General features: G+C 41.6%; 1 protein-coding gene across 6 annotated transcripts in view; it reads right to left on the bottom strand.

Moving 5' to 3' along the window:
* The window catches only part of SORCS1 (sortilin related VPS10 domain containing receptor 1), a 477983-nt gene that overhangs the window by 70757 nt on the left and 390606 nt on the right, over positions 1–16620 (bottom strand). For all 6 annotated transcript variants that reach the window (XM_040992145.1, XM_040992150.1, XM_040992147.1 and 3 more), the window contains exons 11-17: positions 14776–14878; positions 14428–14504; positions 12622–12713; positions 10955–11062; positions 8953–9070; positions 7392–7522; positions 3337–3450 (exon numbers count right to left, since the gene is read on the bottom strand). In XM_040992145.1, the coding sequence (XP_040848079.1) occupies positions 3337–3450; positions 7392–7522; positions 8953–9070; positions 10955–11062; positions 12622–12713; positions 14428–14504; positions 14776–14878 (743 nt within the window). The remainder of the gene's footprint in view (positions 1–3336; positions 3451–7391; positions 7523–8952; positions 9071–10954; positions 11063–12621; positions 12714–14427; positions 14505–14775; positions 14879–16620) is intronic.

Below are 16620 nucleotides of genomic sequence, written 5' to 3'. Positions count from 1 at the left end.
AATGAATCACACCATATCCTTCCTTTAGAAAGTCGAGGACTCCAACACATCAATGACAGAAATAGCTGAATTCTATTTGTATGTCCCGTTTTCCCTTCTCCAAAATAATGGATTATATTATTTTGGTAATATTTACAACATTTTGAGGTCTGGAATTCTAATTCTCCAGCTTTAGTTTTATTTTTCAAGGATAGCTTTGGCTATTTATTGTCCCTTGTGTGACCCAGCTGTCCCATTTTGGGGACTATATCCAAAGGAAATAAAATCTGCACATGAAGTAAAGGGACCTGTTACAGCAGCACAATCTACAGTAGGGAAGACAAGGGAAGAACCCTGATGCCCGCTGAAGAGGAATGGATAAAAAGATGTGGGTACATCTACTCTGTGGAATACTACTCAGCCATTACAAAGAAGGAAATTCTATCGTTTGCAACCAAATGGTTCCAACTACTAAAGGCCATTAGGCTCAGTGAAATAAGTTAATCCTAAAAAGGAAAAATATTGCATGTGCTTTCTTTATAAGGCAACCTTCATGCAAAATGCAAGTACATAGTTATACATGTAAGCATGTATATACATATATTCCTCTGGAGGAACTGTATACAGGGAGAGAAACAAACCAAGAAGTGAAGATGCAGTATGCATCTCTATGCCTGAATAAAACGAGGACTCCAAATGAAACTTAAATAAAACTATTGTCACGATACACTTAAACAGAGGAATGATGGACCAGTGACCGTTGCTGAAGGCCTATACTATTACAATAATACGAGAGAAAGTAGTGGGGGTGGAGGGGAGGTTTGGAAGGGTGGGCGGGGAAATAACCGAGCCTGTAGATCTGTATCATGAAAAGACTTAAAAAATCATATTGAAAATTTCAAAATGTAAAAGTACGTTCACGGACATGTAACTGACTCTGGTGGATCCCCTGCACCGCATCAGTGTGAAGCTTGAGAAGAAAAGAGGCTTCCACAGGCAGAAGCAGTTCACTGGAGGGGCTCTCCTTCCCTCGTCTCTGCTCACACCCCTTCCTTCTTCCCGCCTACCCCTCCACCTCTCTCCCTTCATTATCTTCTTCCTTTCTCTTTCTTACCTCCCACTCCCCTTCTTCCTTTGTCCAACTCTCTCTTCCTTTTTAATTTCTAAATTCGGCATTTTCAAAAGATACATAAATGAGAGGCAACTGTGTAGCGAACATCCGTGTCCTTGAACTTGTATCCCAAATTGTCAATACACATTCTTTTTTAAAAAAAAAACCTTTAAAACTATTTCATATCATTCGTATTCCAAACTACAAAGTTTTCGGCTTGGAACAACGGCTCAATGGCTAACTCTTCACCTTGTAAGCATCAGCATCCCATATGAGCATCAGTTTGTGACCCGGATGCTCCACTTCCCACTTGGCTTCCTGTTTGTGGTCTGGGAAAGCAGTAGGGGACAGATCAAAGCCTTGGGACCCTGTACCCATGTAGGAGACCTGGAAGAGGCTCCTGATTTCTGATTGGCTCAGCTCTGGCTGTGGCCATTTCAGGAGTGAACCAGCAGATGGAACATCTTTCAGTCTCTGTGTCTCCTTCTTTCTGTAAATCTGACCTGCCTTTTCAACAAAAATAAATAAGTCTTAAACATTAAATAATTATAAAGTTTCTTTATTACTAGCCTAGCCAAAATGTCTTTTTAAAAAAACGTATTTATTTTTATTGGAAAGTCTGACATATGGCGGGGGGGAGAGAGGGAGAGAAACAGAGAGAGAGAGAGAGATATTTTCCATCAGATGATTCACTCCCCAAGTGGCCACAATGGCCGGAGCTGAGCTGATGTGAAGCCAGGAGCCAGGAGCTTCTTCTGGATCTCCCATGTGGGTGCAGGGTTCCAAGGCTTTGTGCCATCTTCAGCTGCTTTCCCAGGCCACAAGCAGGGAGCTGAATGAGAAGCTGGGCACCAGGATTAGAACCTGCGACCATATGGGATCCCAGCATGTTCAAGGTTAGGACTTTAGCTGCTAGGCCACCTCGCTGGGCCTGTTAAAATGTCTTTATGCATGTTTAGTTGGATATAACTAAATATGCAAGTGTTAACTCCTCAACGGCACTTATGATGGTTAGTTTGATGTGTCAATTTCACTGGACAAGAAGGTGACCAAATATTTGCTCAAATGCTCCCCTGGTTAGGTCTGTGACGGGGAGTATAGATGAGAGTACATCAGAATTGATAAATTCAGTAATGCAGATTGCCATCCCTGATGGGGTATTGAGCCTCAACCAATCAGTGGAAGGACTGAAAAGAATAAAGATGCTGAAAGTCTGACAACGTCCCCTACAAAAGGTAATACTTTGGCCTTACAACAGTCAGTCTGGACACCGGCGTTTTCCATTGCTGCCATACTGCAACATCTCCTCATTTTGGTTCTCCAATTTGTTGGTCATTGAATAGGTACTACACCATCGCTGTCTTGGTTTTAAAGATTTCAGATCCAAAATGCAAGGCTCATCAGCTCTCCTGATCTCTAAAGTAATCCAGTCTTCTGACTGTGGGGATTTTCTGCCTACACAGTCAAGTCAGGCAATTCCTTACAAGCCATCTTTGCAAATGCAAATACATATCCTGGCTGTTCTTTTCTTGGGAGAGCCCTATTAAGTATATTGCCTGAATCAGTACCCCCAAGGGCTCAGAAAATATTTCTTGAATCAGAAACCCAATAAAATCTACAACTATGTTTAAATCTATAAATATCAACTCTTTTTGTGGGAAAATGCTGACCCTCTTAGTTATTTCTTAAATAACCTTCAATATACCCTATGACACAGAATGTTAAACACAAAATAAGTGAATATGAGCCCAGTTCCATAAAGTATCATATAGTATGTGCTCTAAAGAGTCCAGTTTTGCCCTGGAAAGCGAAGCATTCCTGCAACACTAGGGTACTTGGCCACCATCAGTGAGCTCCATAACTGACTTGAGGTTCCACCTCTATAACTCAGTAGATGAATATGCAAGGCATGTATCTGGCTGTTTCACAGGAGTGTAGCGAAGATAAAAGGTCACCTCACATGATTAAACAGAACAGAAATAAAGTGTCAAAAAGTGAAGACGTTCTTTTTTTATTAATTTGACCATCATCTTCACTCAAGCAACTTTTACTTGAACTGGGTGTCTTAGAAGAACCTGGCACTGATCAAGCAAAAATGTGCCTCATTATCGAAGTGAACAAACGCAGATGCATTGTACTTTAAGATAATGAGTCTGGTCTATGATCTGAAGGGATTCTGTGAGTGTACTCAGCTGCTCAAAAGCACCGAAGGCTGGGCCCCCCAGCTCACGACCTCGGAGACTCACCCGGTGCTGTTGAGGTAACTCTTTCCCACGCTGCAGTCCTTCGACAGAGAAGATGGATTGAACCAGAAGGCTGGCAGGCACTGCCCGTTGCTGTGTCGCTCATAGCCATAGTCACTGGTGAGGACAGATTAAAAAAAAAATTCAGTAAATGACAGAAGTACACAGAATAATTTCATTAGTCCATAGGCAACTTTTACTCTCATCAATCCATTAACAAAAATTCCCAGAATCATCACTTTCTCCAATTGGAAATCTTTTTTTTTTTCCTTAAAGAATATTTAATTATCCTCCACGCAAAATACCCTGCAAAACCAATAATGCTACAAAAGTTGGTTTAAGCCTAAAGAAGAGATTATGTTATCGTAAGAATACACACTGTTGGTTCAGGTTTAGCTCAGAGAACAATGCAGTGGTGGCAGCTCTCAGAGAACTGAACACAGCTCGTGTAACATAATTCTCATTACTGGTGGTGTCTTTGGAATGTTCTTCCAAGACACCTGGATGTAACAAGTGGAGCTGAGCCAGGTCCCTCTGTATAAGCCATATGCTTCAACGTCACAGCCAACAAGGAAATGTCCTTCAGGAGTATCTCCCACATTCTTTCAAAAGAAAGTTGTGCCCGAGGTAGTTAGCCCTGCCAGTTAAGACCGTTTTATATATGTCAACTTTGTAAATAGTCAAAAAATTATTTTCTGCCCCCAGAGTCAGAGTTCTAATTTTCTTGGCCTCTGGAGGATGAGCCTGAACACAGAGCATGGCAACAAATCGCACTTCCACATCCATGGGGTGAGCCAGCAAGCTACAGCATGAGTTGGCCCATCTGTTCCATGCAGGTGAGATGCTGGCACGTGACGGTTAGCAAAGGGGAAACGGTTGCAGCTCAGGTGCCAGTTGCCAAGTAGCTGGTACTTTTAGCATTATGGATATTAGCAAGTGGATTCGGTGCAGGCTCCAGATGTGGGTAGGAAGACTTCAGAACAGCTACCCAGAGCATACCTCGTGTTCACAGCAGGAAATTACTTTAGAAGTATTGGAGAAGGATAGGCAAGGTCACCTGGCAAACTGCCCAGGGGAAAGCAAAGCTAAAAGGTGGCTACACTAAGCACCTTTCATTACACTAAGTCAGGTAGAATCAGCCAAATTCCAACTACAGTTAAAAAAGACATCACTGGAGCTTCCTAAAATATTTTTAGAAGTCATGCAGTTAAAAGATCCCACTGGCTAAGAAATCTTATGATGAACCAACTCTTGATTTATTTTCTAAATCTTTTTGTTTTTTAAGATTTATTTTACTTTTATTGGAAACTCACATATACAGAGAGGAGGAAAGATGCAGAGGAAAATCTTCCGTCCACTGACTCACTTCCCAAGTGACCCAACAGTTGGAGCTGAGCTGATGCAAAGCTGGGAGCTAGGGGCTTCTTGCAGGTCTCCCATATGGGTACAGGGTCCCAAGGGTTTGGGTCGTCGACTGCTTTCCCAGGCCCCAAGCAGGGAGTTGGATGGGAAGCGGGGCCGCCGGGATTAGAAACAGCACCCATATGGGATCTTGGTGCTTAGAAGGCGAGGACTTCAGTTGTTAGGCTACTGTGCTGGGTCCTCATTTTCTAATTCTTACAATGCATTTCACCTGGGACCAGAGTGGGGGGGGGCGGCATTAACAACTCCAATCACCATGGAATATGATTGGAACAAGGCTCAGTGAGTACAGAATGGGAGATGGGAGAGGCCTAGTTGCCTCCCATAGCCTGTGTCTTGTCTATGAATGAGCTCCCTACGGAAAGAGCAGAACAATAACAAAGACAGTGACCACAACAAAGGACCAGCTTGTCCACAGAGTGGAAAACAAAGGTTTCCAGGAATAAACGGAAAACTGGGACATTTCACCTCAGCTTTTCAATTTGGTTTTTCTGCCACAGAGTAACTGTGCTTACTGCAAAACAATGACTGTTTTGTATAGTCACAGAAATGTCACTGTGTGCAACTCTAATTCCCTTTGAAAATCCTCCTTGATCAGAATGGATGAGAAACAGTCAAGCTCCAGAGTGACATGGATGAAGGCCTTCAATGTTATCATCATAGTTTTACCTGTAAAAGTAGCGTACGGATACAAATCTTTTTGTCATTGCAACAAGGTGATGCTGCAATGACTACAACACCAGCCACGACTGGGGAGGTCCCTGCTGACTTCCTGCTGAGCGCTACTTTATCTGAAGCCCTGATGCTGTCTGGCTCAGCCAAGGAGGTACAGCACAGGCCCTCTGGAAGCCCTGATGCTTTCTGGCTCAGCCAAGGAGGTACAGCACAGGACCTCTGGGTACCTTGTTCATCAACAAGAGAAGAGCTGTGGGTCTTGTTTTACACAGACAGATAGGTAGACAGATTTCTTTATTTTTATTGGAAAGGCAGATTCACAGAGAGAAGGATAGACACACAGAGAGAAAGATTTTCCAATCCCTGGTTCACTTCCCAAGTGGGTGCAATAGTTGGAGCTGAACTGATCTGAAATCAAGAGCCAGGATCTTCTTTCAGGCCTCTCACAGGGGTGCAGGGTCCCAAGGCTTTGGGTCACCCTCTGCTGCCTTTCCAGGCCACAGGCAGGGAGCTGGATGGGAACTAGAGTAGCTGGGACATGAACCGGTGTCCACAGGTAATCCCAAGACTTGAAGGCAGAGGATTAACCAATTGAGCCCTGCACTGAGCCCACCATGGGTTGTTTTTGTCTGACTCCTAAGTGTGCTAGACTATTTCCACACTATTTATGCAGAGGACATCTCCATATATCAACCTTTACTATTTCTAGGATAGACAATGTGACTACTACATAGCAAAAAACAAACACTGGGGCCAGCATTATGCTACAGTTGGTTAAGCCACCAGGCATGAAGCTTGCATACCATACTGGAGTGCCCATTTGAGACCCAGGTGCTCCATCTTCAACAGAGCTCCCTGCTAAAGAACTTGGAAAAATAGCAGAATGTTGACCAAGCATTTAGAGCCTCTTTCACCCTTCTGGGAGACAAGTGGTCCTCAAACCTAACTGAATCTTGATCCAGATTCAGCTATTGGTGCCCACTGAAGAGTGAACCAGGGGCAGAAGATGTTTTTATTCTCTTTCCCTCTCTCAAATAAACCAATAAGAATATAAAATGCTAAAGAATGATTTTTGCTTTTATGCATGTCAAATCCCAATAGTTTGTTGATAGCACATGCATTTACCAATCATTTTAAAATGAAAATACATACAAAAAAAAACAAGTGAAGGAAATGAGCAAGAGAAAAGGAGATGGAGACTACACAGGGCAGTCACCACCTGTTCCTTATTCGTCACCCTAGCCTGAATTCTGAACATCCATCCAAAACAGAACTGGGTCTCCCCCAGTGGCCCGTGCTCCAAGCTAGCTTTCTGCTTTGCAAATGTTCCAGGAAGAACCCCACAGCACTCTGAATTCAGCTTCACCCCCAAATATTTCTGCATTTCTATTTACACCTGTTTAATTCTGGTAAAGGAAAAAGTCTTCATTATCATCGAGTTCACAGAGTCACAGTTACTAAGTCAGGGAATCCAGCTTGGCATTGAATTCAGAAATGTCTTCCACAGCTCTCAGAAGCTGTGGGCAGCGGAGCACTGAGAAATCATTCAGGCACAGAAACTCTCTCGCTGTAGAAGGCCAGTGTTCCATTGGCAGAGCCAGTGATGCCAGGAAGCCTCACCGAGAGCACAAGCATCTTTGCTCTCCGAGAAGCCCCTGCATTGCTTTCGGTAGGGCTCCTTGCCGCAGCCCGTGGTACATTTGGTCTCTTTTTTTTTATTTAAAACACAATCAACCAACTAGGACAGGATAGTAATGGCAATCCTTTTAACCTAAAAACCTGCCAGATTTTTCTATATGCACATAGCGAGTAACCATAAAGTCCCCAAGAGGCATTTTCACAAGAACATGAGGTTAGTCAATCAGGCCTATGCGTACCACTATTACTTTAGTCTAAGCCTTCGTGAAGACCCACATCGATCAGACATACTGCGCAATGCTGCGGGGACACTGCAGACTCACCAGTCAAAATCCGCCTCTGTGCAGACGCAGGGCTCAGACTCCATCGCCCCCGCGTACTTCCCTTGCATACACTTCCGTTCCGATTTTCGCTTCTTGTATATCCTTTTTGCTCCCATTATGCATGCTTCCCCCTGTGAGGGTACAAGCATCACAGTCAGCAACCTAGCCTTGGCTTTCCCAGCTCCTTGCCCAGGCAGTTTAGGGAGACGATCACAAACCTTAGTGTACCATGAACTTGCTTAGCGAACCATTTTGGACCAAGGGCAATTCTTTGTGATGACTAGAGCTCTCTAACCGAACATGACTGCAAGGGCAGCTACAATCCTAAGACTTTTTGTGGAGGTGTTAGGGACAGTGCCATGAGACACGCAAATAAGCAACACTCAGCCTGCCACTAACAAACCTACAGTAATTAAATGTAACTTTCCTGTAACGGAAGACTCACCTAGCTGGTCATTTATTAGCACATGAAGAAAGAGGATTGCTAACGAGTATAAAAACCCATTTTGTCTTGATTTATTATGCTGCTGCCTGTACAACTTTATAGAACTGATTTTATGCCTACCAGACAAGCCAGAAAGCTAAGTTCATTTTTTTTCCATGAAATAAATAAAAGCTTTGAAGATTATAATGCTTACGCATCCCACAGAGGAAAATACCAGCAATGTAAATGAGAAGAGATCATTTTCTTGCTGAGCCTCTGAATAAAGTGGGTGTCTCCAGCTAATACAGTGCTGAGGACCAAACACTGATCCCTTTGTGTTTCGGAAAGACTAGAGCAGATTTTGCATAATCTACTATGTGCCATCTTTCCGGAGGAAATTCACTCTAAGTGGCTCCATTACACAGCCACATGCAAATTCTTTACTCAGGCTAGGGTTAGAATGTAAGATGTTTCCCTGAATCCAGTGATGACTCTGCAGCAAGAAATTTCCCCACACTCCTGGAGTAGCCTACAGAATGACCTCTACATTGGGAAATCAAAAACAATCATTTCATCCAAGCATTTTTATATCTGCTGAATAACTGATCGTCCAGGGTACAGGAAAATCTCCTATTAAAATTTTTTCATTTTGTACCAAGAGTACCTTGCAGGGAGGCAAGCAGCACTATGAAATCCCAGAGAATCAAGGCTACAGGGAAGAAGGCTTTTTACTTGGCACTGCTTACGTAGCGTAATTTTGTTATTTTATGTCTCACCTCTCTTTACATTGCCAGATAAAATTGAAGATGTTTTTATCCCCCTTCTTCCCATCACATGACATGCTCAGATAAATGATGTTTGGATTCCAGTGCTGAGTTGGTATTTCAATTTGAGCTGTAAGTTTATGCCAAGCACATTTGAATTTGATCTCATTATATCCTGGCATAATAAAAACAGAAATGACTTCACAAGCAGCTACAAATATTGAATTTGTTCACTGCTGTGCAACTTCACACATGTAAGAAAGTAGCAGGTAGATATTCTGGTCTCAAGAACCCCGAGTCCTTGACCTTGGGGCCCTGTCTGCTTTTGACACCTCCCACACCTCCCAGTAAAGGTCAGCTCACTTCCTCCTACCTGGCTGTGCAACTGCCAGGGTCTGTAGTCTTCGTCGGCACATCTCCTATCGAAAATGGACTTGTAGTCCACCTTGACCAACTGCCATTCGGAGCGGTGGCTGAAGTGTCCAAACACTCTACAGGGTTCATGACGATAAAAATAATCTCAGTAATAACAATACCAACTGTATCCACAATTAACTGCTATTCGCTGTATGCTATGAGTCAAATGTAATGCTTTATACATTATAGGGTTTGTATCATTTAATCCTCAAAATACATTTATGGGGAGAATAATATTATGGGCTCAACAACACAGATAGATAACTTGAGGCTCAAAGAATTTCATCAACATGTTAAAATCACAGTCTAGCCAGAAATAACTGGTAGAGGGACCTGATGTACTAGCTAAATTGCATAATCCTCCACCTTCAATCAATGGGGATTTCATGTGGGAGCCAGTTAGTGTCCCAACTGCTCCACTTCTCATCCATCTGTCTGCTTGTGGCCTGGGAAAACAACAGAGGATGGTTCAAAACCTTCAAATCCTGTACTCACATGGGAGACCTAGAAAAAGCTCCTGGCTCCTAGTTTTGGACCCAACCCTGGCCATTGCAGCCATCTGGAGAGTGAACTAGTGGATGGACCATCTTTCTCTCTGCCTCTCCTTCTCTCTGTAAAGTTGTCTTTCCAAGAAAAATAAATAAATCTTTAAAAATTAAAAAAAAAATACAACTAATAAAAAGGAACAAACTGGTAGAGCCAGAATCCTGGTGCTTGAATCCAAAGATCATCTGTACATATTTTACAATAGGAATTGGTTGGAAAAAAATTGTGTAGAAAAAGTATTTAGAAAACAATTACAAAATGATGATTTCAAAGTGACCACACTGACGTGCGTGGATCCTATGATGGCCATGCCACTACAACTTCAAGGTTCTCAAGATTGTCATGCATGGTTGCTGTGGTTTTCGTGCAATTCTACATCCCCACCAGTTTATGGGGGAAAGCTAGCAGCAGAATCAAGCAGTCAGAACTTTGTCTACATTTTGCTTTGTACTCTCCTCACTTGGAGAGTCACAGGAACTTAACGGAGCATTTTAACTGCCTTTCATAGGTGTGGATAAAAAGCTACAAACTGGCCTTTCTACCAGCCTTTTAAGCTATTCTTTTTTTGCAAATGCAAACATTAAGTAAAAGCAAACTGTAGACTAAACTGATAATCTAGGTACATTTTTCCCTAGGAAAAGTGTAGCTATTGGCATATTAAAATTTTATTGTCCTTTTCTGTCACTGAAAAAGTGAGGAGAGTATGTTCAGAAAATGTGCCAATTAGTCTCTTTGACTAAGTTTTCCATTAATGATGTCACCAACTGCTTAAAAAGCTTCATGTGCAATTTTCCAGGAAAAGGAAATAGCATTGTTTCCTATTTCAAATTCAAAGTCCATATTCTGAAATCAACAGGCAGCTGAGTCATTATTCAAGTCTTCACAAATTAATGGTCATCAGTTTCCACAGAAGAATGAGTGCAAATGCGATTTCATGAGAACAGATTGTTCTCATAGTTTTCCTAATATGCCTCCCAATTGGGTTAGGTGAAGAGCCAGGGAAAAATCAAGTCCTTTGTGGGGTTTTTAACAAGCATTGTGCTCTGACTTAAAATGAAATCATTTTCATATGCCTAAGCCTTCTACATATTCAGTTTACTTATTGTTAAAGTTGCAAATGGACAATTCAATGTTCCATTGAAATAACTCCTTTTAATTTCCCTAAACTCATTGAGCATTAACAAAAGAGGTTTTTGCTTTTTTGTTACCTTTTGTTTGGGTCACCTAAAAACTATCAAAGAAGGGGGTGGCCCACATTTTTCTTTACTCTTTGCTGAAACGCTTTCACAGCTTTTGTGAACTGAAATTATGAACAACTACAGACCTCAATGCAGCAAGCCAGAAGGGCTAAACTATAAAAAACACCATTCCAGATTTACCTCCGGATTTATGCATCATCACTTTCCACTTACGTCATGATCAGAGTCTCTTCCCCGGGCTCACCAAGAACCCCATCCACAAAAAGTGGAATTGATGTGAAACTATATTTGTTCCATGACCTCCCTTCATCAAAACTCAACCTATGGACAGAAAAAGTAAAGAAAATCTCAAAGGGGGGAAAAAGTCTTTTCACAGGAAGTATATTAACCAAGGAAAGAGAGAAAGCTTGAAAAGTACCCAGGGCACTATCCACGTGAGCCTTTCTTGTGAATAAATGATCTTAATGCAGTTAGACAGTAGCATTCCGGTTAATCAAGCCCATGGCATTCAGATGTGTTGAAATAGCACCAAGTGTTACATGGATTGAAAAATAAGTCATAGTATTCTTAAAATTCTTGTTTCATTAGCGCTCACACCTCCATGTGACAATACTAGGTAGCATTGAGCCACACAGCTGAGCCTCAAGAGTTACGAACTTGCAAACATTATGAAGGTGACCTTCATCTAAGCAACTGAAAAAGATAACTCAAGATGTCCTTCCCATATGATTTTAGCCAAAAGGTTGAAAGGTGATCAGCATGTACTTAATACTCTCCTAGAAATTCTGATTGGCCATGGTGTGTGAATCCAAACAGAAGGATGGACTCTTAAGAGCAGGAAAGGTCCAATGTTCTAACAGGTACTGATGTGTTCCGAATGCCTAGTCCTCCCCCAAAACTGATGTCTAAAACTCCATTGCCACTCTGAAGGGGATAGTGGTGGATCCTTTCAGGAGTGATTTGATTATGGGCTGGTGTCTTCCTGAAAGGGCTTAATGTCCTCATGAAACAGAATACAGCCTCGTGTCTTTACCCATGTGACGACACAGTAAGAAGTTCTCATCTAGGAACTAGAAAGCAGAGCTCTCTACAGACTCCAAATCTGCCAGCATCTGGATCCCCCAAACTTGGGGAAATAGATTTTTGTCCTTTACAAGTTGACTCATGGTGTGTCATTACAGCAATCCAAACAGCTTTATGTCACATAGGATCTCTGCTTTTGCTCTGTCTTTGTCTATGGAAGCCTTTTCCTTACACAGCCTTTTGTTTCTGTTCCACATTTTCCCTTCAAGTGGCTTGAGTCTATTGGAAAGCGTTTGAGAAGATACGCCTTGCATGTTCATCAGCAAAAGACCCTCCAGCAGAGGAGAGAATGCCACTTTAAAAATGGAAGATCAGGAAACAGGATCAGAGACAACAACATGGGGGCTGTCGCAAACAGCTTGTTCCTTTGCAGTGTCTGATGAAGACACATTAAAAAAAAAAAAACTATAGGAGATGACGTCTGGGAGAAGTGATGGCAAAAACAAAGTTGGTACAAAGAGATTACCTGATAATGAACTTTATTTTGCTGCTATTTTCCCAAATGAATGAAATATTGACAAGAGTATTATCACATTTGAAAACCACGATACAATTCCTGTCTCGGGGGAGAGATACCCCTTTCCCTTTCTCTCTATCCCTAATTCCCCTTCCTAAAAACATCTCTTCCAAAGTTGCAGGCAGCAAACATATTTTAGTAAAGCAGGTACAAATTATACTGTAGTAGTCTTCAATATTTTTCTATAAGCACAGTCCTGGTTTGACAGTCTGATGCCCAGACTGGCAGAAGCAGTAAAGAGCTAGCAGGTGTGCATCTCACACCTACTGGGTGCCCTTACCAAAGATGTCGGATTGGGAGAGATGTGTGTTTCATAGCAACCAGGACGCCTCCTTGATCCAGGTACAAAACACTGTGTTCTTCTTCAAAAATCTAGGTGGGGAAAACACAACACAGAGACACAGATCCACATCCACGGTGCAGAGGATCAGCTTCTGGAAGTGCACACACCTCTCTCGCAGGTATTTGAGAAATACAGAACAATGATTCCCAATGTAGGCTACATTTACTAACAGAGTTAAATCAATGATTTTAGATGCATAAAAAGGAATTTTGGAAAGAATACTATGCAGTCATGTATATTACTAATGATGCCATATATTATTACATATCTAGATGAAAGAAACCTTAAAAGATTGTTTACTATTAAACTTCTCATTCTTACAGGTGAGAAGAGCTGAGCTTTTGACTGGCCTACTGACAACTAAAATTACACAGACAGTAGTGAACAGAGCTGGGGCTTAGCACACTAGGGTGCCCTTTCAAGATGCAATTATGTTGAAGAATCCAAGTATTATTAAAGAAGAATATTCTTGCTTAATTCATGGATTAATTTTGATTCCACAGAATCCAAATGGAATTGCCATCTTCAGGCACATGTGCCACTGAACCTCTAAATTCTGAACAATCAATCTGAGATCAAACGCAGACATGCAGGAAACAAATCTGAAGTCCTGTTTCTGAAAGTTGCATGCTCTTTTCTCAAACTGCCACAGTCTCACCTGGAGTTGCTACACCGACAAAACCTCACCCCTTTGTTTATATCTCACATGCCAAATGCACCCCAGGAATACGGCATTAGGAACTTCCCTTCACTGAGGTTACCGGAAGGCAGACATGGGTTCCTGCTTATTTCTTTTCCATGGTAGCCTTCTGAGAACAACTTATTTTCTTGCAACTTGTAAGATCAACTACTCTGAAACTTCTTTAAAAACCTCCTTATCTCTTTCAAAATATGAACATCACTCCTACGACCTACAAGATGTCTGTAGCTAACTGATGGCGACCTCACTAGAACACTGACATCTTTTCCCAAAATTTAAACCCAGTTTGCTTCTGAATACCTGTTCATTAGATCTCAAGTTGCAGTGCTGGCTATTACATAGTAGTTAACTGTCAGTGGATAATTAAAACTTACTTATTGAAGTCTTACAACCATGTGTTAGACACATATCTTGTTACAGTGGCTGAACTTAATTAAATACCTGTGTTAAAAGCTATGGGTATCTAGTTTTCATTCCGAAGAACATTTCGGTTGGACTCTATCATTTAAATGATTCCATTTCTTGCCAGGTGAACATATGCACTGTGATGGTTATTACTCTGGCCTTTGCACATGAGATTTAAACGCCTCAGGACAGCACCTGGGTTACTGCTACTTCTTTATTGCTGAATTTTCTGCATTCAGAATTTCAGACAAAGGGAGTTTATGGCAGAAGCTTAGCATGACATATCCTTACTCTTCAAGCTACACGTTCCCGACATGCTAAAGCCTTAAGGATTTGGGGGTTTCTGTTACAGGAAAAATTCAATCCAACTTTGATATCTCTGCCACTTAACGACTTTCTTAGAGTCTTGCTCTGAATACAGAATATCTTTGTGAAATGACCTGCCAAAATTAAACTGCAACAATAGTAACCAAATCAAAGACTTGTGAATGTCTTGCATTAAAACAGGAAAATAAGCACAAATAACTAGATTTACAATTTATGTGAAGTGCTGCAAGTTCCCAGAATTGACCCAAACTTAACAATTTTTTTCTTTTGCTATTTCTATTTCAGCAACTTGATCCCACATATTTTCTTACCTGTCTCCAAGTGTTGCCTGCATCTGAAGAGACAAACATGCTGATATCACTGTCTGACAATTCAGAGCCTATATTCCCTGGAAAGAACACACACCTGTTAGTTAAAGGAACTTCTTGGAGAGCAAACCAAACTTCTTGGGCTCTAACAGGGTTTGCACTGAAAATGGTTCGCACTGCCAGCATCGCTTCTGAACAACACTGTTTAACATACTTCCTCAGGTCGGTGGTTGAGGTGCCTCACAAAAATACTTCTAGCTCGCTCATGAAGTTCCAAGCACAGATATTGTGCTTCTTGAAAAAAAAAAAAAAAGCACTTACAACAGCTAGCAAAGCAGGCAGGCTGCTTACCTGATGCCACTATGATGCTTGGAGCCGTGTCTCTGCTGGCAATAATCCCTGACGTATAGGGATTCTCAGAGACCTTCAGGTGCAGGTGTAAGGAGCAGTACGGCTGAGAAGAGCAGAGACAGCATTTAAAAAGCACAATACCTAAAGTCCTGATTCAGAGTATCCCCCCACCCACCACCCATGCATCCAGGCCAGGATCTCACATACACATTCCTTCACAAAATCCTCTTTCTTGCTTTCACAAATATTTAGAACCAACTACAACATACAACAGCGGTGAAGCCTATGCGAGAAAGAAAGGCCCACCTGTTTTGGTTCAAAACTACTGACTTTTTACTTGCCATTTGGCATGTGACAAATATTTTAGTACCTTCTCTGTATATAAGAGGAAAGCTTCGTGGAAGTTTTCAGTGAAATTTGTCCCTGGGCATTACAAAGTTTGCGATTCAAGCAGACAATATGAAATCTTCCTGTCAATTACCACAAAACGTAATATTTTCACATCCATACGACACATAGAGATAAAATATTAGTTTCTAGAAGGTGAACATATTCAGTTTGGGGTCAAGGAAGCCTGCAAAGAGAAAATGGTACCTGAAGCAGAACTGGCTAGACTGAGACCTGCAGACGGGATAGCAAAGAGGTAACAAGGCATTTCAGGACCTGAAACATGTCAGTTACAAAGAAAGAATAAGAGGAGGGGTTGAGCAGCGCGGGACATAGTCAAGTAAGACCGAAGAGGAGGAATAAACTACGAATCCAAGAATGAAGGCTGATCTGACGAGGAAGACTCTGAAGGAGTCAATTTACGTCTCTCAGCACCCATTTGCGACCTTAGTCTCCGCTATATAGAAAACAAATGCCTGCCATGTACAAGTATCCTAGCACCAACCAACAACATACATAGTAGGTACTTGGGTATCATCTGAAACAGCATTATTCAATATAAAAGACATATGTGTAGACAAACAGCCTGATAATAACAAATTTAATGAAAAATTTAAGAGACTTGTTTATCCATATGTAAAAGCCTCGATCAATTTTCTAAGATATCAGCTCTTGACAAAGGAAAAAAAGATAACAAATCTTACATGAATTTTGTTTAATATAGTTCTTACACTGAGTTGTCAAAAATACATTTTGTATTTGAATTCGCATTTCTTTTCATATCCCAAGAAGATTACTTTCTAATCATATCAACTGGAGTTTTTAGAATTGCCAATGTATCTTTGTTATTATTTATATTGTGCTCTGTAGCTCTCAGGCAGCAAATATTCAGAGAGCTACAGAGATGCAATGATTACATTGGTATAGGTTGGAATCATGGCAGAGCAACAATGACACACAGAAATAGCGTCAGCCAAAACACTAGAAAAATAAACCAGCAGCCCGCAATAAGATCCTCTCTTCACAGAAAGCAAAACTTTCCAGCAGTAGTAACAGAATTATGTGATTGGCCTTCCTGAAGAGTTCACGGAAAGCTTTCAGAAACTTTACAATGTCCTGTAAGAGCAAGGATGACATCCTGTAAAAGAAGAAACACAGAAACACCACATTCACACACAAGCAAGGGCACGAGCAAGGGCAGACCTGGGCCTGGCAGAGGTCCCAGCACAGTACCACGCACCACCCTGCTGGCGCCAAGGCAGCTGCAAGCAGGGGAGCCAAGCCGTTGTTCCAATGAATGTTTTCCTGACCACATCAGGATCTCCTCTTTTATGACCCACAACTACATATTTTTGTTGTACATAAGTCTGTTTTATTTACTTGGGATATATACAGTTTCATCAACCTAAGAGACACACCGCACGGACACAACACAACAAACACTTCTTCGCTTCTTCT

The sequence above is a fragment of the Ochotona curzoniae genome, unplaced genomic scaffold (genome assembly GCF_017591425.1).
Source record: "Ochotona curzoniae isolate NIBS_2020 unplaced genomic scaffold, NIBS_Ocur_1.0 contig_66, whole genome shotgun sequence".
In the NCBI taxonomy this organism is placed as follows: Eukaryota; Metazoa; Chordata; class Mammalia; order Lagomorpha; family Ochotonidae; genus Ochotona; species Ochotona curzoniae.
The sequence above is the reverse complement of the archived record's forward strand: the minus strand, read 5'-3'. Positions and strand labels throughout refer to the sequence as shown.